The sequence below is a fragment of the Neodiprion pinetum genome, chromosome 7, assembly GCF_021155775.2.
Source record: "Neodiprion pinetum isolate iyNeoPine1 chromosome 7, iyNeoPine1.2, whole genome shotgun sequence".
NCBI lineage: Eukaryota > Metazoa > Arthropoda > Insecta > Hymenoptera > Diprionidae > Neodiprion > Neodiprion pinetum.
In genome coordinates this window covers 6,434,854-6,460,848 of record NC_060238.1, presented here as the reverse complement: position 1 = coordinate 6,460,848, position 25,995 = coordinate 6,434,854, and the positions used below count along the sequence as shown (strand labels likewise).

General features: G+C 32.8%; 2 protein-coding genes across 11 annotated transcripts in view; both read left to right on the top strand.

Moving 5' to 3' along the window:
* shaker (potassium voltage-gated channel protein Shaker) overlaps positions 1-426 on the top strand; it is a 261,818-nt gene extending 261,392 nt beyond the window's left edge. For 6 of the 8 annotated variants that reach the window (XM_046635189.2, XM_046635187.2, XM_069137888.1 and 3 more), the window contains one exon: positions 84-425. Coding sequence is in view for 1 of the 8 variants with exons in the window: in XM_046635185.2 (XP_046491141.1) it covers positions 84-86 (3 nt within the window). In the remaining 7 variants the exon portion in view is untranslated. Of the gene's footprint in view, positions 1-83 lie in introns of all 8 variants that reach the window. The other 2 variants (XM_046635183.2, XM_046635185.2) reach the window with 1 other exon arrangement.
* A 103-nt stretch (positions 427-529) lies between these two features.
* Positions 530-25,201, top strand: LOC124223062 (uncharacterized). 3 transcript variants are annotated; one of them, XR_011177675.1, is made up of 9 exons: positions 530-20,230; positions 20,544-21,454; positions 21,641-21,818; positions 22,056-22,133; positions 22,372-22,455; positions 22,702-22,779; positions 23,018-23,140; positions 23,381-23,475; positions 23,956-25,201. XR_011177675.1 is itself a non-coding variant. In XM_069137889.1 (8 exons), exons 3-8 carry the CDS (start codon positions 21,695-21,697, stop codon positions 23,970-23,972), a joined length of 504 nt encoding a protein of 167 aa, XP_068993990.1. In that variant the 5' UTR covers positions 530-20,230; positions 20,544-21,454; positions 21,641-21,694; the 3' UTR covers positions 23,973-25,201. The 3 variants fall into 3 exon arrangements, 2 of the variants coding, with proteins under 2 accessions (XP_068993990.1, XP_068993991.1); XM_069137889.1 differs by lacking the exon at positions 23,381-23,475; XM_069137890.1 differs by lacking the exons at positions 530-20,230; positions 23,381-23,475 and having other exon boundaries at positions 20,405-21,454.
* The last annotated feature ends 794 nt before the right edge of the window (positions 25,202-25,995 follow it).

Sequence of the window (25,995 nt, the reverse complement as noted above, 5' to 3'; positions counted from 1 at the left end):
TTTGTTGAAAAAAAAAAAAAAAAAAAATTCCCACGCATCCGTATCGAATTACAAAAAGTAACGTGTGTACGTATGATTTTCAGTGAAGGAGACGGTGGCGGTATGGTGGCCGTTGCTGGGCAAGTTGTTCAAGAGCATCCCGTTACAGTACCTGGCGTAGGCCTGTATCACCGCACACCTACGAACGGTGTGCGTGCCTCCTGAGTGTGTTGCATGTGTGTGAGTGTCTGTCCGTCTGAACGCGGGTCGCGTTCGCCTGCAGTCCTGAAAAACTTGGAACAATGTTTAATTAATTGTTTGATTAAATAAAGATAAAACAAAATCAAAGTAAGAATGAAAACGAGGAACAAGCAGAAAACAACAACAACAACAACAACAACAACAACAACAACAACAACAACAACAACAACAACAACAACAACAACAACAACAACAACAACAGAAAAAATCCGGAGCACGGGAAATTAAATCTCACGCATGCGTTGCAAAAAAAAAAAAAAAAAAAAAACACAATAATAACAATAATATTTAAATGAATAAACAAATAAATTGACGTGTTCCGCGGTGTAATATTACAATTCGTGTATACATTATACATACATACATGCATGTGCAAATGCATGTGTAGTAGAGACATTGGTGAGTGCGGACAGACCCTCCTACTTAACACTCCCCCCCCCCCCCCTCCCCCTCCACCCTCCCTCTCACACCTCCTCTCCTACTTTCCCGTCAAAATCGGAAATCCAAAAGGAAAGAAAGAAGAAAAAAAAAAAAAAAAAAAACGTTCCGAAATTTCCAAAATCCCCCCTTCCCCACCGCCTCCAGGGACCTACGCGGCGATCGCAGCCCCCACCACCGACTCCAGTGTTCAACTGCATCTCCGCATTTACGGTGCTCGGGGACTCCCCCTGGAAAAGGGAGCTCCCTCTCACCGACGGCGGGGATTAAATTATATACCAGATAATACTATATGATAATTATTATTATTGATTAATTGATGAAACGATTGATTGATTGATTGTTTGATTGATTGATTGATTGATTGATTGGTTGATTGATTGATTGATTAATTGACTATATAAGTGAGTATGTTTACGGGGATTGGGGACGAGAAGAGAATTACGTTTAAGGAAAAGGTTTAACGAAATAAGGGGAAAAAAAAACACGAAAAAAAAAAAAAATGAAGCTAACAAATGAACAAAGTAAAATAAACGAGAGGGTGAAAAAAAAAACAAAAAACAAAAAAAAAAAAAAAACGACTGCGATGAAACTGAAAAAAAAAAAAAAAAAACAAGGAAACGAACGCGCGAAGAAAATTAAGATAAGGGAAAAAAAAACCACACGCGAAGGATAAAGATGAGAATAAAAAAAAAAAAAATTTTAATAAATTGAAAAAAAAAAAAAAACGACAACAACAACAACAACAACAACCAAATAAGCGCAAGAACACGAGGATATTATTATTATTATTATAGCTTCTGCGGCGGTGAAATTTTTTTTAAACAATATCGTTTTTACGAGATATTATATATACATATATACACGTTGAGGTGTATCGTAATATTAAAAAAATCTTGGTTACCCTCAAAAATCAAAGATATCATTGAATTAAAGGTCTCCGTGCAATGATTCGATTTTTTGACAATATGTAGGGGGGGCGCGGGACGTTTAAAAACGCCATATTTAGCGTTAAATTCACTGATTTTATCACTGATAGTATCAATATTTAATGATGATTAATTGAAAAATAGTGAAAATATTGATTTTCAGAGATTTTTTTTTCGAATATACGAACCATTTGTTAATGCTCGGTGAGTATGGGTTTGAAAGAGTACATATCTGGGCACCTTGTATATAGAAAGCTGAATTTTTTGATTGATCTGTTTCCGTTTGTCAGTGATAAAGTGAATTTGACGCTAAAAATGACGTTTTTAAACGTCCCGCGCGCCCCCTATATATTGTCAAAAAATCGAATCATTGCACGGAGACCTTTATTTCAATGATATCTTTGATTTTTGAGGATAGCCAAGAGTTTTTTAATCTTTCGATACACCCTAATACACACACACATACATATATATACATATATATATATGTATATGTATGGATATATGTATGCTTTATGTGTATTTATATGTATATATAAAGGCGTGCTGCAATGTGAAACGTTTCTACTAATTAAGGTGAAAAAAAGCTCTCTCGCGCGGCGTAGACGTGTTACGCTTTTCGCTGAGGTCTCTCACCACTTGCTCTCGTTTCTTGTTCTTTTCCTATCTGTTTTTTCTTTTCTTTTCTTCTTCTTCTTCATTATATTCTTCTTCTCTACCGTTGTACAATTTCTTTTATATATAATATATATATATATATATATTCTTTTTCTCACATTAGCATATCCAGCCTTTGCATATTATATTCGCAAATTTTTTTTTTTCTTTTTATTTGTTGCCATTCGTTCCGAAAGCGGAACGGAGGAAGGAAAAGCGTCGCATGTCTTCGGAAAATTTTTTCTCACCAGCTGCGACATGTATGTACATGCAATAGTAGTCGACACACAATTCTGTCCTGATTCTCGATATATTGTCATAGGAAAGCAGATAAGAAAAAAACGAAAAACAACTTCCTCTTCGCGTTCGTAATTGCTCTATTTCAATTTCGAATATCCATACATGTGTAGCTATATGTCTGACGAAAATGTTCAACAACCATATCGTGTTATTTATTAGAAAACAATAATTAACGATACGTTTAAATGAATGGAAAAAAAAAGGAGGGGAAAAAAAAATATATATATGTAAAACCGAAAACACTACCAACAAATCAATCCCGACGCAAAGTCAAGCAGTTGAAAATGAGAAATGAGACAGACAAGAAGTTTCACCATTTTTTCACCAATAATTAATCTATACGAAAGTTGAAGATATTTTTCAACGATTTCAATAAAAATTTTCTCAACAAATTCAATATATATATATATATATATATATATATGTATATGTATACATATGTATAATGTATATATATATGTGTGTATATATATTGTATGTATATAGATGCTCAAATCTGAAATAGTTGCGTGCACAATATCGATCATCCCTGAGCCAAGTCCATGTTCTAGCTACCTATCTACTCTAACTGTATTCTATTAACTATACTATTCTATATACTGTCTATGTCACTGTCTGTATATATATATGTATATATACGTATATATATATGCGTGTGTGTTTGAGAGTGTCAGAGTGCGATTACGCATACACATATATTATGTATATGTATATACACGGTGTGCTTTTATCCTTCCAGCACAGCTGGTGAACTGCCTAATACCTAACAACTAAACCATGTACAGATTATTCCGTCAACTCAATCTACAGTGGAATTATTCACACAGGCCCGAATTGCTATTTTACTTGAAACGTGGATCAAAACAATTTCGTTGCAGTATGAAATTTCCCTTTTTTTTTTTTTTTTTTTTATGCTATTCTTGTTTCGTTTTTTCGGTCACTGAATTTCACGATCTTGAACGATCGTCGACGATTATTATGACGATTCAGGGTACTGGGCAGTGTAAGTAAGACGAAAATCGTTCAGTCTTCAACACTTTGTAGATCAGAAGAAAGTTGAGAAGCAAAAAAAAACTACCTATTGTTTCAGAAACTATTGTAAGGGTATTCATTTTTTCACTGAATTAACTGATGAATTTTTCAATTGATTCCTGTTTCTAAAAGTACGAATAAATTTCAACACGATGGAAATTCTTTGTTCTAAACGGATGCGACAAAGTGTTGTTGAGATTTTTAATTTTTATTCAATAAACAATCCGTTTATTCGACATTTTGTTCTTGATAGTGAGACAAGATTTTAATCGGTAAGGAAATCAATGTATTCAGACTCTATGCAAAATGTGCGTCGAATTTATTTTGAAAAGAATTTAGTTTACTGTCTTTCATATCTTTGATTTTTAGCTTGAGATCCAGAAGAATGAGTTTGGAAAAAGAGCTGCAAAGTTTCTCATACATAATTTATCGCAAATACGTTTCATTCGGATTAATCGATAAAATTGGTAATAATTTTTTTTTTTTTCCCAAACTTCCAAACAGTAAATTGAATAGAAAAGAAAAGTGAAATTTGATAGTAACTGAAAATTTTACATGCCTAGCCTAGTATTTCATACTTTGCTAAATTAACATTCCATTGCCTAGTGCCCTTAACCTTATAAAAAAGGAGAAAAAAATGAATAAAAAAAAAAAAATCAAATCAAATCCCTAGTTCTCGAAGTTTCCAACTTGCCAATCGTAAATTTTCGCTCTATCGACTCTCATTGAATTCTCTTGAAATTGATTCTCTTTGGTAAAATATGTTTTCTTTCTTTCCATACCTGATACGGTGATAAATCGTATTTCGAGGACGTAAATCATTCTAAGCGATTGAATCACGTGTACTTTACGTCACGCTTTATGTACGTTGAAAATCGATCGATTCAATAGTATAAATATTCGGTTTAATGGGACGTGGAGAAAAAAACAAAATATATATAAAAATGCCTGTCCTAAAATTGACTACGGTAATCCGCATCAAATCCAAATCTTTGTTAAACATAAACGCGAGTTTTGTCACGGCGAGAAAACTGATTAAACAAGCAGTCGATCTTCCGACCATGATATTCGGTGCGTATTGTTATTAATTAATTATTTATCGGCTGTGACTGCAATAATAATTAAAGAAAAAAAAAAGAAAGAAAGAAAGCATTTAGGTATTAGGTCTAAAGAATTTTTTATTATACCGGGACAATCTCTTGAAACTTGAAAATCAACCGCGCATGCGCGAGTTTTATCGGCTCTTCGTTGCAGGCTCGCCATCCCGAGTTTTCAGCAGTCAAACTGTTTCTGTAGGCGATATAGTTGATACGAATTTTCGAGGTTAGAATCTGAAATAATCGAGGTAGCGACTCGGAAAAGTTTGGGAAGCATTTGTTGTAGGGTCGGAAAGTTGATTCTTCAAAGAACGATGGGAAATTTAATGCTTGTGCTCTTTGAAAATTCAAACGTACAAATTTTTCGTACGTTGGCCCGCCTGCATCGCAGGCAAGATTATCGCCCAATGAGATTGAATTATTTGGCGCATGCGCGGTCGATTTTCAACTTTGAAGAGATTGTCCCGGTATACGATACGTAAGTGACATTATTTGATTTTATTCTAATCTACTATCGTTATTACGAATGTTTTTTTTTTTTTTTTTTTTCTACGTATAATACATAGAGCGAAATGATACGTTGAAGTAAGAAATGAAGTTTAAATTGACTTGAATTTCATTAGCAAAAATTGTACCTCGTGCAAACGTATTGAATTGTTATTCTTACATTTATATGTATATGTGGGAGTAGGTACGAAATATTTACGTGAAAACAGGTCGTCGGACGAATCTGATCGATATCTACAGAGGAAAAAATACTCTACACACGAACAAACACACACAGACAAACACGCTGCAGTTTGATTAACAGAAATTTAGATCCTGCAACTAGTTAGCTACTCAAAGATATACCTTCGCATTATTTCCCTTTGGTAATATATCCTCAACCTTTAACTGTATTATAATATCTATATACCCACACAGCCTCGAGCTATGATAATTGTATAACAAGTCTGGCAAAAAGTGTCCCGAAATATACAAACTCCTAGGTGTACGGTAAGAAAAAAATCCTAGGTGTAACCTGCATCGTAGCCTTAGTTAGGCTAGACTAATAGGAATTTTCAATAACAATAAAATTACAATTCAATTAAATCGAATTACATTGAATGATTATTATTTACATATTATATAAGTGCGTTATTACTCTTATTCTTGTTATCGTTATTATTATTCTTGTTATTATTATCATTATTATCATCATCATTGTTTCTATTATTTTCACTTTGTTTCAAAAGTTCGCGCTAAGCGATTTTTGATATCGAGGATGGAAAGAGAACAAAAAAAAAAAAACCACACTCACGTATACTGGATTAAAATTTGTTGAAAAAAAAATCGTCTCGTCTCCGAAACTATAACTAACAAGAAATTGGGCTTCAGAAGTTAATAAGCGAATGAGAAGAGAATAAAACTACGATAAAAAAAAAAAAAACAAAGTTGGACAATATTTATTTCTTTTTCCAATGAATAATTAAATATATAATAATAGTAAAATGAGCCGAGTCAGAAATACAGTATATAATATAAAAATCGCACGTCTATACTGCTGTATAAATTCAATCGTGACGTTATAAAATACAATCATGGGACAACGCCTCGTGTACCAATTGGATACTTTTTTTTTTTTTACAAACAATAGAACATTGCGAACACGGTTTACAGTCAGATGTTATTCTAGTCAAAAAAGAAAGCCTAAAAATAAGACTTTTCTTCGTTCTCGTTTGTGTTTTTTTTTTTGTCTTTTTTTTTTTTGTTTTTTCAACTCTTTGGCTTTACCGTTTGAAATTATTCGACAAAGACTTAAAAATTAGATAGATACTATTCCGAATAACAATGATAGTAGTAATAATAATAATACTTACTATATTGTAATAATTATGATAACATTTGTAATAATAACAATAATAATAATAATAATAATAACGAATAGTAATGACAATGATTAAATACGTATATACATATATTACACGTATGTATATGTATGTATGTATGTATGTATGTATGTATGTATGTATATATACATCAAGTATAATCCGTCGTGCAAACAAAATATATCGTTCAATCGACTCCCAGCGGCACTGTTGTTCCATGATGAAAGCACAGAATAATAATATTATGAGAAACTTCTTTATGCACTCACTGCAGTACGCTAATCGAAGCCTGACATTTTTATATATAATTAATTAATTACCTCGAGATATAATTTGATTATTTAAGCCTAGAAGTGAGTTCAATAATTCCATGGACATCCATTTTTGATCAGTAAAGAGCGAAACAGAATAATAATAATAATAATAATAATAATAATAATATTAACAATATTAGTAATAATAACAACAATAATAATAATAACGATAATAATGATAATGTTAATACGATTAAACGATAATAACGATAAGTGCGTAAAGAGTAAAGTAAAAACTTATAAAAGCAAACGAGGTGAATGAAAAAAAAAAAAAAATATACAGAATTTAACAATACAATTCACATTATTGGTATTAGAAGAAAAAAGAAAAATAAAAGTAAAAATGATAAATCACTGACAATGAGGTTTACGTTACACGCTTTCGATACAATACATTACTCGAATCTCTCGCCTCGCTGACGTAGTGAGAAAGCTTAAAATACGACGCATCAACTACCAATTTCGTAGCTAATTCAAAAGGGAAGAAAAATAATAATAAATAAATAAAACATATTCTATACATAACAAATCTACTATTACTATTAACACCGATGTAGAAGTATAACAAAGGGAGAAGACGAACACGAAAAAAAAAAGGAAAAGAATAGAAAAGAAACTACGGTGAAGTACGAATAACTAAATCTGCTATAGACAGTGTGTATAGGTACTAGAGTACAGGAAAATAGACGATTAGTGAATTTGGCCGTATGAAAGTTTTGTAATTGTGTTGTATTTAGAAGAGATCGAAGAAAACGAAAAGGGAATAACTAACAATAAAACGAAACTATTCAACATTGAGATTATTGTAGGATCGCGAGGGAATCGTCTGTGCGGTGTAATTCGAGTGAAAGTTAACGTACCGCCCCCAGAATTATAATGGCATATGCGTATAATATTGTTACGTGTAGATAACTCGTACGTAGAAAAAGATTTCTCAATTTTTCGTCCGAGATTATATTGCCATGTCGAGTGCATAATAGATACATACGCGTTTAAATTCTTTAGGTACCCCGATGCCTGTCTAAAGCAAACAATACGAGCAAGACTTGTCGATTAAAATTCTGGCACATGTGACATTCAACCGCTTCGAAGCTCGTCCATTAATTTATTTAGTCTCGGAATAAACCTCGAAGTTATAACTGGATTACTGATTTTCACATGACCGTCGTTTTCGATATTTCGATAGTGCAAATCACTCGCTTTTTTTCGTTTGTCTTTTTTTTTGAATCATTATGAAACACTCGGCTGGACTGGAAAACTCGCGAAAAAATAGAAAAAAAAGTTTGGAAAATCTCCAGCGATTGTTATACGGTTAAGAATGATTGGACTCTGGTAGGTTTTTTTTTGAACCGAATTTCATCTCTTTGGGCTCATTTCGTTAACCTTCGGTATAATTTTCCCAAATAACATTATTGAAATGTTTTTTTTCTTTTTTAACTGGTTTTGCCTGTCGTATCTCAATTTCTGATTCAGAAAGGTCACAAGCGGAGTTTCATCCGTAAAGAGTCGGCCTGTTTCTTTTTTCAATACATGTACATGTATGTTAAATTTAATATAATTGAAAAGTATTTTTCGCAAATACTTGATGAGAAACATTTGGCTTGAAATAAATCGCTACAATTTCAGATCCGCAGTTTTATAATCGAGGATAATATTGCTTTTTCAAGATATTGTCCAGACGTATTTGAACTTGGCGCCAAATCAAAATGGCCACTATAACGTTACACGCTTGGATTTTTATTTTTACTCTGAACTGATTTTCGAAGCTCGTTGTATATCAAATTTTATTTCACGTTCGATAAAACGGCAGCAAGAGTTTCTGGAGCATAATTTCACATTCAAATAAATTCTCACAACCGGGAATTTAATCCGCGAAAAAATCACTCGCACGTGTCTACATGTATCGGAACAAGAAACGGTTACGCGGTTGACTATTAACGATCCAATCTTCGTCCTCGATTTATTTGCAAAACCGAAGGTCACGTAGTACTTCTACCGTTACCGACCGAGCAAACTGACCCGTTTTCTTTTCATATGAAATAAACAAACAAACGGAAAGGTTTCAGATTCCGATGGTTGTTTATTCAATAAGGGAAGAAAAAGGGTGAGTTTGCTCGGTCGGTAAGGGTAGGAGTACCACATAACCTTCAACGCGAAAGAAATCGAACGGTTTATCCATTATCCAGCCTAATACGTAATTTTAAATTATTTTTTCTCAACGCTAAACCGTTTCGCTAGCAATAAGTTTATTTCTGCATTACGCGTAATAAACTTGACGCGAGTTATAAAGTTACGGTTATGAATCCGGCGGAATTCAGTTTTATTGTCAGTCGAAACGCTGTGGGCTCGTTTTACAGACATCTTACAATGTATAGCTGCATTATTGCATCGTGAAATGCAAAAGTTGAAACAATGGAAAACTTGATCGTCACGAATGCGTCGAAGCGGCAGCTACGTACTGAATTCACATTATCAAACGCCACCCTATTGTTATTATCATCAATAAATTATATGCACACGCATTGTGCATGTAACAATGAGATCGACAGACTTTGATTACGTTATAGGCTTGTGTGGGCACTCAAAACACTGTCGGAATCGGCACAAACTCCACCATTGGACTTCCATATCATGCTCACTCCACGTCACACGTATAAAGGCAACATATTGTAGCTCACCAGCTCCGCTATCACATCCTTATCACATATCACACACGTTTCTATAATTCCACAGTTTACGGTCGTAATGTATAGACATAGCTTGGTGGGTCTTTAATTCTTAACGCAGAATGTTCGAAGTTACTCCCTTCTTTCTTCCATCTGTCTTCTTCTTTCGCCTCAAAACTGTTCTATTCGTTCTGAACAGAGTGTATTAGAGTTTACGTGAAATTCGGTTCTTCGCTTCGCTGAGAAAAAAATTTACCGGTAAATAATTAATTGAAAATTAACTGGGTTTCAAAAATAAAAGAAAAAAAACAACAAATAAATAAATAAATAACATCTTGTGAAAAGTGATACGTTTTTTTTTTTCGTTAAAATGTAATTTATTTCAAACTGGGACGTTGATTTGAAGAAACCAAATGCAAGTTGAAATTGTGAATATTTTTTCTCAGTCTTGGAACCGATTATTGAAGATCGTCAAAAACGTGTATAGAAATTTGGATTATTATTACATACGTGTCGTCGAACTAAATTTTTACCATGGCTCGTATAATTTATTGTGTGATGCGTAAAATGATAAGCTTTTAAAAATTATTCTCATCCTCTCTATATTGTGAAAAAAAACTTTAACCAGCTGCGCTAACGATCTTACATTCTTTGTTTCTTACCAAAATTTTTTTTCAACGTAATTACGTTGAATACTATGAAATTAATACGGTATATGTAAAACATTGATAGACGATACATACATATATATTATTATTTCCTGCATTCTCACTTCGGAAGTACAATTCCCGTATTTTGGGTATGAGGTTAAAATACGAATAAAAAAAAAAGGAAGAAAACACACACACACAAAATCCGTGGCTGTTGTTTTTTTTTTTTTTTTTTTTTTCTCGTTATCACGCGAGTCATGAAAAATACGAGTATGTTAAAACGGATGTACGATAAGAATGAAAAAATCGATTTTTAAATTTCATTTCGTTATCCAAGGTAACGGAGAGAGAGAATGAGAAAGTGATATCTGTAGCTTCAGTTTTAATTACGGTTTGTAAATTCCAATGGCACGCGTATAATAATAATCGGACACAGGCACAGATGAAGAGTGATACGCGTATATGACATACACGCGCACGCGATAACAGAATTTCAACACGATAAGTATTGTTGTTGTGTTTTCCTTTCTTTTTTTTTTCTCTTCTACGTTTCATTATTTCGAATCGTCGATTTTTTTCTTTTTTTTTTTCTACTTTTTGGAAAGAGAGCGATTGTAAACAAGGGAGAGATAGACATCGATAGAAGATCGAGCATGCATTCCGCAATATAAATATTATATAGTTTTGCTACGAGGCAAACTGCTATTGTAATACAAAGATATCTGTTTACTAACCTTACTAACAACAACAACAACAACAACAATACTGATAATACTAATAATAATAATAATACTAATAATAACGATAACAATAATAATAATAATAATAATATTGATAATAATAGAAACGTTAAGGACTTGTATAAAGTAGGGTAATTGGGCTGGCGATAGAGATTGCGAGAAAACTAGTGCAAATGCCGTTTTAGGCATCCCCCTGTTTCTCTACATATATGCAAGCTTACGTTATATGCATTACATTACACGGTAGCTAAAAGCTCGAACGAGAAGTTACGATGAGCAGGCTTAAAACCGTTTCGTCATTAGATACTCGCGAAGAAACCTTATCTACCAACTATCAAGATTCGTCTCATTCGTTTGTTGTTGAGAAATTTTCTGATATATATATGTATCTTCGTACGACTTATACTGTTTTTTTTTTTTTTTTTCTCCTCCCCCTCTCTCCTTGCTCTCTTTATCAATCCGTTCAACCGCAGCGTATGTATCGTATACCTACGGTGGAAGTGCAGTCTTGCCATCACAAGTTCACTTTGTGTTAATTTCACGATATTAACAAAAAACAAAAAAAAAAAAAAAAAAAAAACATTTCATTGCACATGACTCATGCACCGCGACATGTCGATTCAAATATAACATATTACGTATATGTATATGTTTTTTTTTTTTTTTTTTTGTTTATTTCGTTTCTTTCCAAGTTTGCATTCCACCGATCCTGAATTTATGAAAACTTGCAACCTAGTGAAAAATATATCGTACGCGCATACGTGTGTATGCATATGTGACGAAACTTTGACGAAGGTTGCGCAAGTTTGTGAAAGTTAAACGGTGCGTACAATTATTATTGCTGTTGTTGTTATTGTTATTGTTATTATTGTTATTATTATTGAAACACACACAAACACACATATATATATATATATATATATATATATATATATATATATATATATATATATGGCGGTGAAAATTGCGACTAAGATGTTTGTAATGTATGGGGGATGCCTTGCCGCATAGAACGAGACACGAGGGGTGGTGTATATTAATTAAAACGCGTGCGACCGCTCGTGGATCGAGCTGACCGCTTTCAAGTGATATATTTAGATATTACAATCGACATTAACATATTGAATTATTGTAATATTAATTAAAATTAATATTCGTTGTTACTGAGGTTTTCAATAATTTGAACCATATTGAACATATGAATAATATTGAATAAATATAATAATAATAATAATAATAATATACATATTATAAATATATAATGATAATTATTCTAACGATCACGACGACGATGACGATGATGATAATTATAATGATGATGACGATGATGACGATGATGACGATGATGATGATAAATAACGACGACGATGATGGTGACGATGATTATTAAACGTAAAAATATCGCTCAGACTTGAAAATCATTCATATTTGCGGGGGTAAACAATTAATGTGTTACTATGTATATGAATGACTATATGTGTGTATATATATATGTATAGTATGCATATATATATATATACTATATGTATACATATATGATATACTTAAGCTACTTAGTAGGCTTAAATAAATTTGTATGAGGGCTGTACGTGGCGTGGCAGCTATAACCTGCGCCTAACGCCAGCCAGACGGAATCCGTTTCATTAATAATGATAAGTAAAAGAAGAAAAAAAAAAAGGAGCAAAAAGAGAAAAAAAAAAAAATAATTAATAATTATCGATAAACTTATTTATATAGTGTTGAGCACTGTTTTAAGTGCTTTTCATTTTTTGGGCTGTGTGAAGCTTCAAATAAATCAAATTAAAATAATAATAATTAAACGAAGGGAGGAAAGAAGGAAAGAGAGGAAGAAAGAAAAAAAAAAAAAAAACGACAAAAAAAAAAACAAAAAACACAAAACGAAAAGAAAAAAAATAAAACCAAAAACTAATTATCATAATATTTGGCTTTTTGCGTATGAAAATATATATATATATATATATGTGTGTATATGTATATATATGTATCATTCTCGAGGCATAAAGAAAAAAGGAGGAGAAACAAAAAAAAAAAACAAAAATTAAAAAAAAAAAAAACATCTCTCCGAGGTACGTCGTATTAAAGTTAATAAATAATAGCCGAAGTTACAAATATATGTAGTTATGAGAGAGGGAAAGAGAAGTGATGACAAAGGTATAATGATAATGATCGCGTAACAAAGGATTTAATAGTGGTTTGATGGAAAAATACGATCAAAAAGCAATGTAAATAAACAACAACAACAGCAAAAAACGGAAGAAAGCAACAACAAAAGCAAAAACAAAAAAATTAAATAAATTTAAAAAAAAAACAAAAAAAAAAAATAAAAAATAGTCATAACGTTCGTATGTAACTTGTTCAATATGTTATTGATTCGGCGTCTTCGTTTTTCATCGATTCTAGAAACCTTCAATATATATATAATATACATATACCTATTATAAATTATATATTATATTATTATTCTTATAACGGTACTAGCTCAGGTAAACATCCTGCCGACTTGCCCTGAGTTTTGCTAACAACTATACATAGTCACCTAAGCCATCTTTCATTTATACGTAATGAAAATATGACATTACGATGAATTAAAATACACACGTTTTACATTTATCGTTTTGCGCGTGAGAAGAACCAAAAAAAACCAAAAAAGATACCCTCAGCACAGCGAAAAGCTAATTTTTCCATAAATAAACAAAGGCTTGTAGAGGAATGTGTTGAACGATCTTTATTGAATTCGAATTGCGCTAAATAACCTGGAATAATACGCTTTAACGAAAAAAAAGAGCAAAAACAAAATACCCAACGCAGGTTTAGAAAAATCATTTATACGGTTGATTATTCGTCGTTTAGAAGCTTTTGATTTTTCCATTCAAGCCAAGGCACTCAGGGCAACAGTATGCATACGTCAATGAATTTATTTATACGATCTGCATAGATTACATATAATAATTGGTTGTATGCCCGATATTTGAATTCGTGCAAACGTATCTTGCAACAAACGCATGCGTATAATTCGAATGAAATTGCGTAATACGTCGTCTTTCAAAACTTGAATGCCAGTTCTTAGAACTTATCCAAATTTCATAATACACGTTATACGTACACAGAGTGATTGTCTAACGGCCAAGCGATCCGTCGTCTGCTGCAATTTAATGCGCATGCGCCAAGATTCGAGAGCAGTTGTTTGTCAGGGCGACCAACTGTCGTAAAATCAAATTACAGTTCGCCGCCATGTGTTTAAACTACAAAATTTTTCACAGCTGTCGGCCAGCGATGGCCACCAAGCTTAATATAATAGATTCATCGATTAATCGATTCCAAAATACAAAAACCAAAAAAAAAAAAAAATCGAACACGACTCGATTGAATCGGTAAAAATTTATCGATTAATCGATTGTTTCGTTTTTTTTTTTGTTTTTATTTTTTTTTATTATAACGGTACGTATGAAACCAAATTTCGTAAATTTCAGTATGGAGTCTTGATAGCGGAAAAGTTTTTTGATAATTTGTAGTTTCGTTAAAAATATATTTCAATTCTTAGGTGAAAATATTCATTTACCTTTCACTTATTTATACCAAATAAGTGAGACAATGATAATAATTCGTACAATAATCGCATAAATTGTTATTGTGTCGCAATCGTTCGTATGGAAGTGAAAAAAACAAAAACCAACTCTGATGAAAAATAATCGATTGTGGTCGAAAAATTAATCGATTGGTGTTGGTCATTTTTAGCTATCGGTATCGAACATAACTTCCACGGAAAAATTGTTGATATTTTTGAGGTTACATTCACGACGGTTGGTCGCCCTGACAAACAAATGCTCTCGGATCGTAGCGCATGCGCATTAAATTGCAGCAGACGACGGACCGTTCGCTCGTTTGATAATCACTCCGTATAACTGCTATAGACCTCCCCCTCTCCCCCTTCCCCTAAAACGTGTATAATTATGTAAATGCGTATATCATACGTGACAATATTCTATGTACAGTACGATTTGAGAGTTTGCGAGATCCCCAAGAATCTTTACGGAGAGTTAATTATATTTTCATTAGTTACGGCACAATTCTAAAATTATTTAATATCATTTAAGAGAAATTTATTTCATTAATATATTCGCTCTCCTTTCATTTCCTCATTTCGATTCTTATTACTGTCGGAAAATTGCTCAATGGTGGGTTATATAACGATTATGATTTCAATATTTGAACATTGCATCGTCATATTATATGTATTAGTTACTTCATTCGTGAGAATCTTTATTCTCGAGGAGCTCGAGAGTAATTTCTCGACGCATTGTTGATTTAAATTTCAACTCAAGAAACGTCGCACGTAAATAAATACGTGAATTGGGTAATTTGAATGCAGTTTAAGAGTCCCGAAAGAAAAACTGTGAATTATATATTGAAATTTGAATACTAACGAATACAACGCGAAATTATGTCAACGTTTGTGATTCTCAAATTAAATATGCTCTCGATCCGTATCTGCGAAAAATAGAAAAAAATACCAAAAAAAAAAAAAAATCGCATGATTTTTCCGATCTCTGTTAATAAAATTAAAATTCAGTTTCATTGAATCGTAATATTTTAATTTCAACTTAATGACCGTAAGTTATTGCGACGCAGGATTTGTTCGTAGCAAAACACTCCGACTGGTCAAACTTACTGTATCGTAAAACTGTCTTTACATGCGTATACGCACATTATACAATTATAACGACACGTAATTGCATAAAAATTGATTCAAAAAGAAGGAGAGAAAAAAAAAAAAAATAAAGAAATAAACAAAAAGAAGAAAGAAAGAAAATTCTAATAGTCGGTAATAACAGAGTCACTTTGACGTTGTAAGAATGAAAGCTATAATATTTAGCGTATGATTGCATGAGGTGAGAGCGTGTGCTAACTGCTGATATATACATATATATATATATATATATATGTGTGTGTGTGTGTGTATATATACATACATACAGCATCAAGCATTTCCAATAATACCAACACCAATAAATACTCCTAAAATTAAATGTAAAGTAACGTAAATGTTATCGAAAGAGTTATTATTATCTATATTATTATTATTATCATTATTATTATTATTGTGATTATTATTGTGATTATTATTATTATCATTATTATTATCACTACCTTTAATTCATTATATATATATATATGGTTATATAATAAATTAAGGTCAGTCGTATAATAATCATGTATTATTATAGTCTATTTGTTGATGTTTCAGATATTTTATTAAATGTTGATATAATGTACGACGACGACATTCCTTGTTTGCGAGAAGATGTGAACGGAAGAAAAAAAACAAAAAGGCGGACCGCAACCGAGTTAGATTGAAAAAGAATAAAACGGTGAAAAAAAAAAAAACACGTGTCGCATTAAACGAAGAGAGGAGAGAAATTTTATTATTTTTTTTTTTGTTAAACAAGTGTAAGAAACAAAAAAAAAAAAGAAGACAAGGTTTCGAAACGAAACAAAAGTACACCAACTCAACACAGTCTCGTTATAACAATAATATAATCGCTTCAAACTTCTCTCAGCTACTGTAAATAAATTTTTTATCCGTACATGCATACAACCAATGGGGGGAACAAAAGTTATTATACATACATACAATCACCGTTCTAAATCGCAATTATGTTGTACTTTGAACAGCAATTTTATCCTCCAACAACCGAAATACCTTCGCACGATCGAATCGGTAATGTCCGTTAAAGAAAAGGAGACGTTTTTTTTTTTAAACATTTCTTTTTTTTTCCCCTCTCTCTTTTTCCTTCAATTTTTTCCGTTTTTTTCCCCCCTACGCTGATAAAAGGTGACTAAAGATCTATAATGCATGTAGGGTGCGTTTTGTATAAGGATTTGTAACTGTTGTATCCATAATAAGCATTGGAGCTAAAAATTTTTACCGTAATGTTAGATAAAAGGAGGAGAAAAGAAAAAAAAAAAAACAAGTTAAAACATTAAAAATTTTGTAGTAGCCGCATAAGAGACGTTCGTATAATAATAGTAACGAAAATCCGATGTCTACGATTACATAACTGTTTCCATTTGCTATATTATTATTATATAAAAATCAACGGTATCATCATAAATTGTGCAAACACTGCGCGTGACATTGCGATTTAATATATCATCAGGTCACTGTCATACAGAATGAAAGAATGAGAGGAAAAAATAAATGGAGAAAAAGTTTAACAAATCGATTCTTGGCCATTTAAGACGGTTGAACTCTGATTATTATTGATATTTTTACTACCGCTGTTATTGTTATGAAAAACAAAACCTTGATTATTCTCGTTTAATGTATACCGTAATATTTTTTGATTTTGAATCGTTTTACACAATTTTACAAACCAAATGTGTTGTAAATAAAATTGTTAATGCGGTTAAAAAATAATTTTTAATAATGGTAATGATAACGCTTAAATGGTACAAGAAGGAATGCTAAGAAGATAATAACAGCAGCAAGTTTTTACGGGCATGACGATTATAAGTTAAATATATTATACAAACAGTTTCGCAAGTTTAAAAATTTTACGTAGCAGCAATATCGTCAGTATTTTTTAAGCATGATTGCATTGCAACGACATGAAATTGCGTTACGTTAGAAAAAAAAAAAAAACGTCGTCAAATGATTCGAGAGTCTTATCGCAGGTGAACAACCAATTAAATGACTGTATATATACATATAATGAATATGTACAGTATACATGAAATATTATTATTATTATCATACTGTATAAATTACGCCGAATAAAAATTTTTCACGACGGTTAAAATCCACGGTAGAAGGATGAATTAATTTCATATCGAACATATCAGATTCCGCATGATGTTTAAGACAATACGATATCCTACATACACATATATCATATATCTATATACGTAATATGTGATGTATACGGTATATACGTCATGTGAATGGAAAAGAGAAGAAAAGTAATTTCAGCAATATACGCCTGTATTATGTTACAACATTACGACTTGTGGCTTTTTTCATAGAGAAAACAGAAATTCGTTAATTAATATTACATTACGTATAGATTGCCCAAACATTGCATGGAATATTATAAGCTTCCGAGATTAAACGAATGAAACTCTGCGCATAAGATGAGAAATAAGGAAAATCGGATAAAAAATATCCTCATTATTACATATAATATATAACTTGTGAAATAAATTGGCGAAGTGTAGGGTACGTAATGGTTAAAAAGATCGATTTCATAATGAAGGCGGTGAAGAACGTTTAACATACGTAAAAAAAAAAAAAAAAAAAAAACGAACATTATTATCGTATAATATTATTACGAACGTGGTGGTCGACATTTAAGCGTCACAATTTGAAATTTGTTCTTATCTGCAATTGTAAAGCGAAGATTAGTAAAAAAAAGTAAAAAAAGAAAAAAATTGCTGAAACAGTAATTAATAATTTGTAACGTTTTGTAAATAAATTGGCATATCAATTTTAAATCAAGACTTCACTTGACGAAGATAAAAAAAAAAAAAATACATATACATATACATATATACATACATATATATATATATATATATATATATATATATATATATATATATATATATATAATATATATATATATATATATATATGTATATATATATTGTATGTATAAACGAGAAGGAGGAGAAACAAAAATTAAAACGAAAATAAAAAATAAACGCAAAGTAAGAAAAAAAGTTTTCATTCTCATCAATTATGCTCTGCTGGTTTGGAGCTGTAGTCATATCGTTAGTGTTTAAGTCTGTATGTGACGATGTTAATTATTGTAATATATAAAATTAATAAGTAGGAGCATATCAAACTGTTTGTCTGGTATTACTGGGCATGCTTCGATAGATTTTTTTATAACAAAAAAAAAAAAAAAACGACAAGAAAAAGAACAAAAAGAACAAAAATAACAACAATAACAATAACAATAATAATACTAATAATACTAATAATACTAATAATAATGCTAATAATAATAATAATAATAATAATAATAATAATAATAATAATAATAATAATAATAATAATAATAAAAAGAATTTGTTTCACACTCTTTCTTAAATTTCAGACTCAATTGTTCGAAGCGAACCTAATATTTGTCAGAGCAATTGCACCTTCGAAAAAAATGGGAAAAAAAATTGAAAAACAAACAAAAAATAATGTCGAAAAAATGGAGAAGAAAAATTTGAACGAAAAAAGGAAGAAAAAAAAAATATATATATATATATGTATATATATATATATATATATATATATATATACATAAAGAAAAGAAAAGAAAATTATCCTCGTTTTTCACCTCTGCGGAGTGTTTTGGGCCCTTCCGTCCAATACGCCATGTACCTCTGTCATAATTTATTTAATTTTTGCAAATTAATTAAAATAAAAATTGTTAATCCTAAAATTTTAAGTGTGAATGTACGTTATACTATATACATCATTCCTTTGTTTAACTGTAAGACCTGTAAGCTGGGCAATTCTCTGCGACGAGTATTGAGGCGACAACTCCTGATTAATACGAACGTATCTTCTGAATTAAAATCGAGATAAATAAGAAAGTATAAGGCATACATGTATAATGCGAGACGCGACAAAGATTCTCCTTTGTCAAAATTTATTTTACTGCGGATGATATGATATGATATATATCCGGAGGAATATATCGTACGTATATATATATACGCAATTAACGAATATTATGAAAATTAATTTTATTGTTACTGTAAAATTATCACGCAATATATAAAAGATATAAAAAAAAAGGCAGCCTTGCAATTTCATCAACTATAGTTCATATACATCGTATATTAAGGAATTATCGGGCTATTTAACTGCAGATATTATATTTCCAATTGGGATATGGCACCTCGTATATTATTTACGATTGCATGATCTTACCTGCTTTTCCTGAAATTTTAACGCGATATGATCTCGCGACAAGTCAGTTTCACTTCTTATCTATAAAAGTGCCCTTGAGAATGATTTACTTAGTTTGAGTAACAAAAAATTTCAATTGTTCTGTTCTTATTGAACATATTTTACATTTGTTTGCAATTTCTCAATTTTTGATCAATTTTTCACTCACGTTCCTTTTTCCAATCCTGCATGCATATTTCAGGAACAGATTGAAAGGAATCAATACATGTAAGAGGACAAATTCCAATGTTTATTGAGTCAAAGTATAGACAATACAGATATCAGATTCACAATTTTATCAGAATGTCCCAACAGGTGTCGAACATTACAGGTAAGTGGTTATGCAAAGGTTTCATAATTAACGACAATTTTAGTCTTCCTAAACGGAGGGAAAGGAATTCTTGAACCAAGCAAATAAATTTTCTTGGAGTCCATTCGCTTCAATCTATTATCCCTTGTTTGTTCCGAACACGATGATTTCAATTCACCAATTTCGATTGAGTTAGTTTGTCGTAATGATTGAGTCAAGCGAATTCCTTGATTCGTCAAAAGTCTTTCTTGTCGCGATCGAGTGAAGTATCGATTCGAGTGAACGTTTTGATGTGTTTCCGAAATTGAGTCAACTAAATATCATTTCATTTCAGGTTTATGTATCGTTCCTCCAAGTCGCATGTTCGTTGACAGAGACATTTAACTACTTCGAATAAAATAAGTGCATGAATGTAGCCGAGGAATAATTTACATCGATCGAATGCCATACTTCATTGATCGAACCGGAGCTTGTTTGGCCTAACTGGTTGAATCAGTTGCACCAATTCGTTGACTGAAGAACACAAAGACGGATACCTCGGAGAGTTCTGCCTCTATTGACTCTACCTAACGGGCTCGCACCGACATTCGTAACAGCCAAAATAGTGTCGGTATGGAAGCTTGAGATTAAGTCGGTACAAAGTGAGTACGTAAGACTAGTCGTCGACTGCGACTTAGGAATGTCGATCAGCTCGATCATCACCGTAAGAGGACGCGTAGCCGCGTCCACCGCCAACCGCCGCAACAACCTCCGACCACCTCCAACCACCTCCAAACACTTCCTACTCGCTCCAAGCACCGCTAAACACCCCCTGCCACCTCCTACCACCGCTAACCGACCCCTACCACCTGGAAGCACCTCCTATCAGCTCCTACTACCTCATACCATTTCCGAACACTTCCTACCACCCCCTACCACCTCCTGCTGGCGCCTACCACCGCCGACCATTTCCGAACACCTTCAACCACCTCCGACCACCTTCGTCTTCTTCGTCCCCCTGCTCGTCCATGTATTCTATAACATTATTATTCATAATTCTTTCAACAACTTTTCATTTGCTCTCTCGATTTTGAATTTTCGCAGGAAGAGAATCGAAACGCTGTTTTAGTCAAGTCGCAAGTGAAGTATCTACGTTGGGTAGAGAAGCAGAATTGTTTTTCGAAAAGTATTCTTATGAATATCCTTAGTCAACGGCCGACCATCGAAAGGTAGCCGCTTGAGTCTGGAATCGGCAGGAAAGATAAAGTGCGTATTTCTTGTCTGAAACGTAAAATCTAAAATCGTACATCATATCATATCATCGTACATCATACATCATGAATCATCATACATCATACATAGTATTGAAGTTCGAAACCAACGTTTGGATGTTCGGACGTTCAGAAAGTGATGTAACCCAAAATTTTTTTTCTCTTGACGTCATCGGTCTAGAATCAGCTAGCCGAATTCCTCAGTCTGGAAACAACCGCGCGGTAGAGCGGACGTATGAGAATCGCGCTCCGCAGATTTCGAGTAACGGGTTCTCTACCTCCTGAATCCTGCGCTCCGGGTCCACTTTCTGGTGCAACTCGACTTCCAGAACAAGCGCTCCGTAGTTTTGGCTGTCCAGGTACTTGACCTGATGACTTTTGACCTTCCGGACTAATTTTTGAGTTTACAAGTTTGATCATTCAAAACGTCATGTTTTGTACTATCAAGGCAATAGCTAATAAAATTGCAATAATTTTTTATAATTTTCTCATAAATTTCTTGGTGAAATGTGTCGGTAAAAAAATTATATTAATCCTTATACAATATTTTTGATGTGTTACAATACTGAGAATATTTATCAGTATTCGAGTTATAGAACGAGGTGGTTGGCGGTGGTTGGAAGTAGATGGAGGTAGACGAGAAGGAGGACGAGAAGGACAAGGATTTGTGCGCGGTGAGTTTAACATTTGATTAGTATTTCATGGCAATTGTAATGATATTTCGTCTGAAATTTTTCAAACTTGTCATATTTACAATCAATTATCTCAATTCATTTTTCGCGCAAGCACATATTCAGTAGCTTCAAATGCACTGATAAATTTATTACATATTTATTAATTAATTAATTGTATTAATCCTTACACAATATATTTGATGTGTTCTTATACTGAAAATATTTATTATTATTCCAGGTATGACCCGAGGTGGTTGGCAGTGTCGTTGGAGGTGGTTGGAGGTGGTCGCAGGTGGACGAGGAAAAGGAGGATTTGTGCTCGGTGAGTAAAACATTTTCATAATATTTGATGGCAATGCAATTATATTTCATCCACAAGTTTTCGAACTTGCCATGTTTACAATGAATTATTTCAATTCATTTTTCGCGCAAGCAGAAATTCAGTAGCCACAAATGCGCTTATGAAATGTATTATATTATTGATTACTCAATTGATTATATTAATCCTTACACAACATTTTTGATGTGTTCTTATACTGAAAACCTTTATTACTATTTCGGGTATGAGCCGAGGTGGTTAGCAGTAGTCGTTGGAGGTGGTTGGAGGTGGTCGCAGGTGGACGAGGAGGAGGAGGATTTGTGCTCGGTGAGTAAAACATTTTCATAATATTTGATGGCAATGCAGTTATATTTCATCCATAAGTTTTCAAACTTGCTATGTTTACAATAAATTATGTCAATTCATTTTTCGCGCAAGCACATATTCAGTAGCTTCGAAGGCGCTAATATAATTTATTACATATTGATTGATTATTTATTCATATTATTCGTTACACAATATTTTTAATGTGTTCGTATACTAAAAATATTTGTTACCATTCTAGGTATAACCCAAGGTGGTTATCGGTGGTTGATGGAGGTGGTTGGCGGTGGTCGAGCTGGACAAGGAGGAGGACGAGGAAGACGAGGAGAACAACGTGGACGAGAAGGACGAGGATTTGTGCTCGGTGAGTAAAACAGTTTTACAATATTCAATGGCAATTGTAATTATATTTTATCTAAAATTTTGGAAACTTGTCACGTTTACAATAAATTATTTCAATTCATTTTTCGCGCAAGCACAAATTCAGTAGCTATAAATGCACTTATAAGATTTATTATATTATCAATTAATTGATTACTTATGTTAATCCTTACACCATATTTTTGACGTGTTCTCATACTCAAAATATTTATTACTATTCAAGGTATATCCTGAGGTGGTTATCGGTGGTTGTTGGAGGTGGTTGGCGGTCGTTGGAGGTGGCCGGAGGTGGACAAGGAGGACGAGGAATTTTGCTCGGTGAGTTTACCATTTTTACAGTATTCGATGAAGTAGGATCGGGATCAGAAGTGGGATCAGGAGTAGAAGTAGGATGAGGGGTGGATGTAGAAACAGGAGTAGGAGTAGGTGTAGTAGTAGAAATAGGACTCGGAGTAGGGATAGGAGTAGAAGTAGGAATAGTAGGAGTTAGAGTGGGATTAGGAGTAGGAGTAGTCGTCGTAATAGGAGTAGGAGTAGGAGTAGGAGCAGAAGTAGGTAGGGCGGGGTGGGTCGTGAGAGGGGAGGGGATGGGCGGAGGGAGGGGCGCGGAGGGGCGGGAAGGGGATATTATCATATGAAGTTATCAGTAATAAGCGATTGCGGGTAAAATATTAGCTTACTTTTGTAAGTATTTATGAATATAGCCTCTATGAATATTCATTGTTGGTATATAAGGTCTGGCAAAGTACCTACTTTCTGTAAGAGATGTTGAAGATCTTTAACATAATTATGTTTCAGTTCTGTGCCCCACCTAGTGATCCGCTAGTACATATCCTCCGACGTGACATCGCTCTGCTACGTATGAAGAAGAAAAGATTTATTAAGATGCAAATTGCTCCTCTCTTCTTGCCATTGTGCTTTCAGCCATTGTTGTGCCGTGTGTTTAAAATTTAGGACAGTATGTAATATAGAATAACAGGTACAGCTACGAATATAGGACTACAGTAAATCTTATAGAAATGAGCTCTCATTGAGATTTCTCTGTATTTATAACTCGACGCGAGAAGGCAAAAATCAATGTAATGCCATCTGTAAGGTAATTGGACTCGTCTTTGCACTACGAGAACTCGTTGGGCATTTTGCGGTGAAATTTGAAAAATTGTTGTACAAGAAATTAAATAACTATAAAAATGGATGAAAAATATTATCTCTAATAGTGAATGTAGCTAATACAGCTTTAACCGTATATTGATTATGTTAATGATCTATTGTGACAAGATCGGAATTAGATAAGCTCTCTAAATACTCTTTTCTAGACTATTAATTTATATCATGTATATGTAAATGTATATTTCTTCAGTTTATACAATCACTGCACTAGGATTACCCTTGCCATGTTTTATGGTGCGCTCGTGTAATTTGTATATTATTAACCTTACGTTTTACTCTATTTGCGACAAGTTGTGAGTGTTTCTAATTTCTTGGCAATTATTTATGTACATGTATGTGTATATATGTATATGTATACTTATGCATGCGTATATACATATATACACATATATAAAACTAGATTTTTACAATAAACACAGAGGTTTTAGTATATTCACATACGGATTTCTGTGTGTAGGTATACTTGAACTAAAATATCCTTATCTCTAATACGGAGTTCTTCGTAATTCGCATTTGTTCTTGTAACCCAATGTCCTACATACGATGGCAAAAATCGAGATCCAACTTAACTGAGTCTCAAAGCCCTGTTGACATAAAAGCAGCTATTTGATAGAAATTATAGTTTATAGTTTACACAGCCCATTGCATGATATTTCATTTTAAATACATATGTTTCAATGTATTTAGGAATAATTTATCAAATATATAGAGGTCATGTGCAAATAATAAATGAATTGATTCGACCGCAGTTTGATGTATTCATTGGAGCTTTAACAATAAATTTAAGCTTTGTTACTTCTTTTATTTTATTATGGATAATCAAAAACATTTCCGACTATTCGTGCTGTGGAAGCATGGGGATTAAACCAAATGTAGCAAAAGATTAGAAACAGTGTATGTCGAGTACGGGTATTTTTCTAATAATGCAAACACGTGCCGCTAGCTTAGTTTTGACACATCTAGAATACCACGCCTTGCGAATTAGCTTTCCAGACAGAGATGAATAAGCGATTTTAAGGACTGCATTCTCGTTGTTGAATACTCTATGCCTCATGGGAAAAGAAAATCTGTAACGACGAAATTGATGCACCGGATCATCGTCGACTTCAACTTTTGAAATGTCCTAGCATTTCCGAACACCTCCAACCATCCTATTTACCTATATTACTAGATTAGCTATGATATGAAAAGAGAAGAATTATTCATTTTGAAATGGGATTCTATTCGACACGCGCTCGATGTATCCCATAACATTAATATTCAAAATTATTCCAACAACTTTTCATTTGCTCTCTCGATCTTGAATTTTCATAGGCATAGAATCGAAACGCTGTTTTAGCTGGTCGCAAGTGAAGTATTATAACTGCGTTGGGTGGAGGAGCGGAATTGTGTTTCGAAAAGTATTCGGATGGAAAAAAATTCAGAGTACTAATTTTGAACGAGATGAAATGGATGCTTCGTATATGAGACAGTATTTAACGCTGCGTAGTGATTCAAAGACCTAAAAAGGTGACAGGAAGAGAAAGAACGAAGCTTCTTAACACTTCGAGTGTTTTTTGACACACATTTGGAAGATACGAGCAAAATTTTTCATTGCCAACTGTCGCAGAACGGCAGCGTTATAAGCCGACCCGTTCACTGAAGAATATATCTTCAGTCAACGGCTGA

Bases quoted from the DNA above. Each gene is read 5' to 3' on its own strand.
- LOC124223062 (XM_069137889.1), top strand. From the start codon at position 21,695: ATGAGAATCGCGCTCCGCAGATTTCGAGTAACGGGTTCTCTACCTCCT. The intron at 21,819-22,055 runs GTACTTGACCTG...TTCGAGTTATAG, and splicing joins CCGTAGTTTTGGCTGTCCAG to AACGAGGTGGTTGGCGGTGG. The intron at 22,456-22,701 runs GTGAGTAAAACA...TTCGGGTATGAG, and splicing joins AAAAGGAGGATTTGTGCTCG to CCGAGGTGGTTAGCAGTAGT.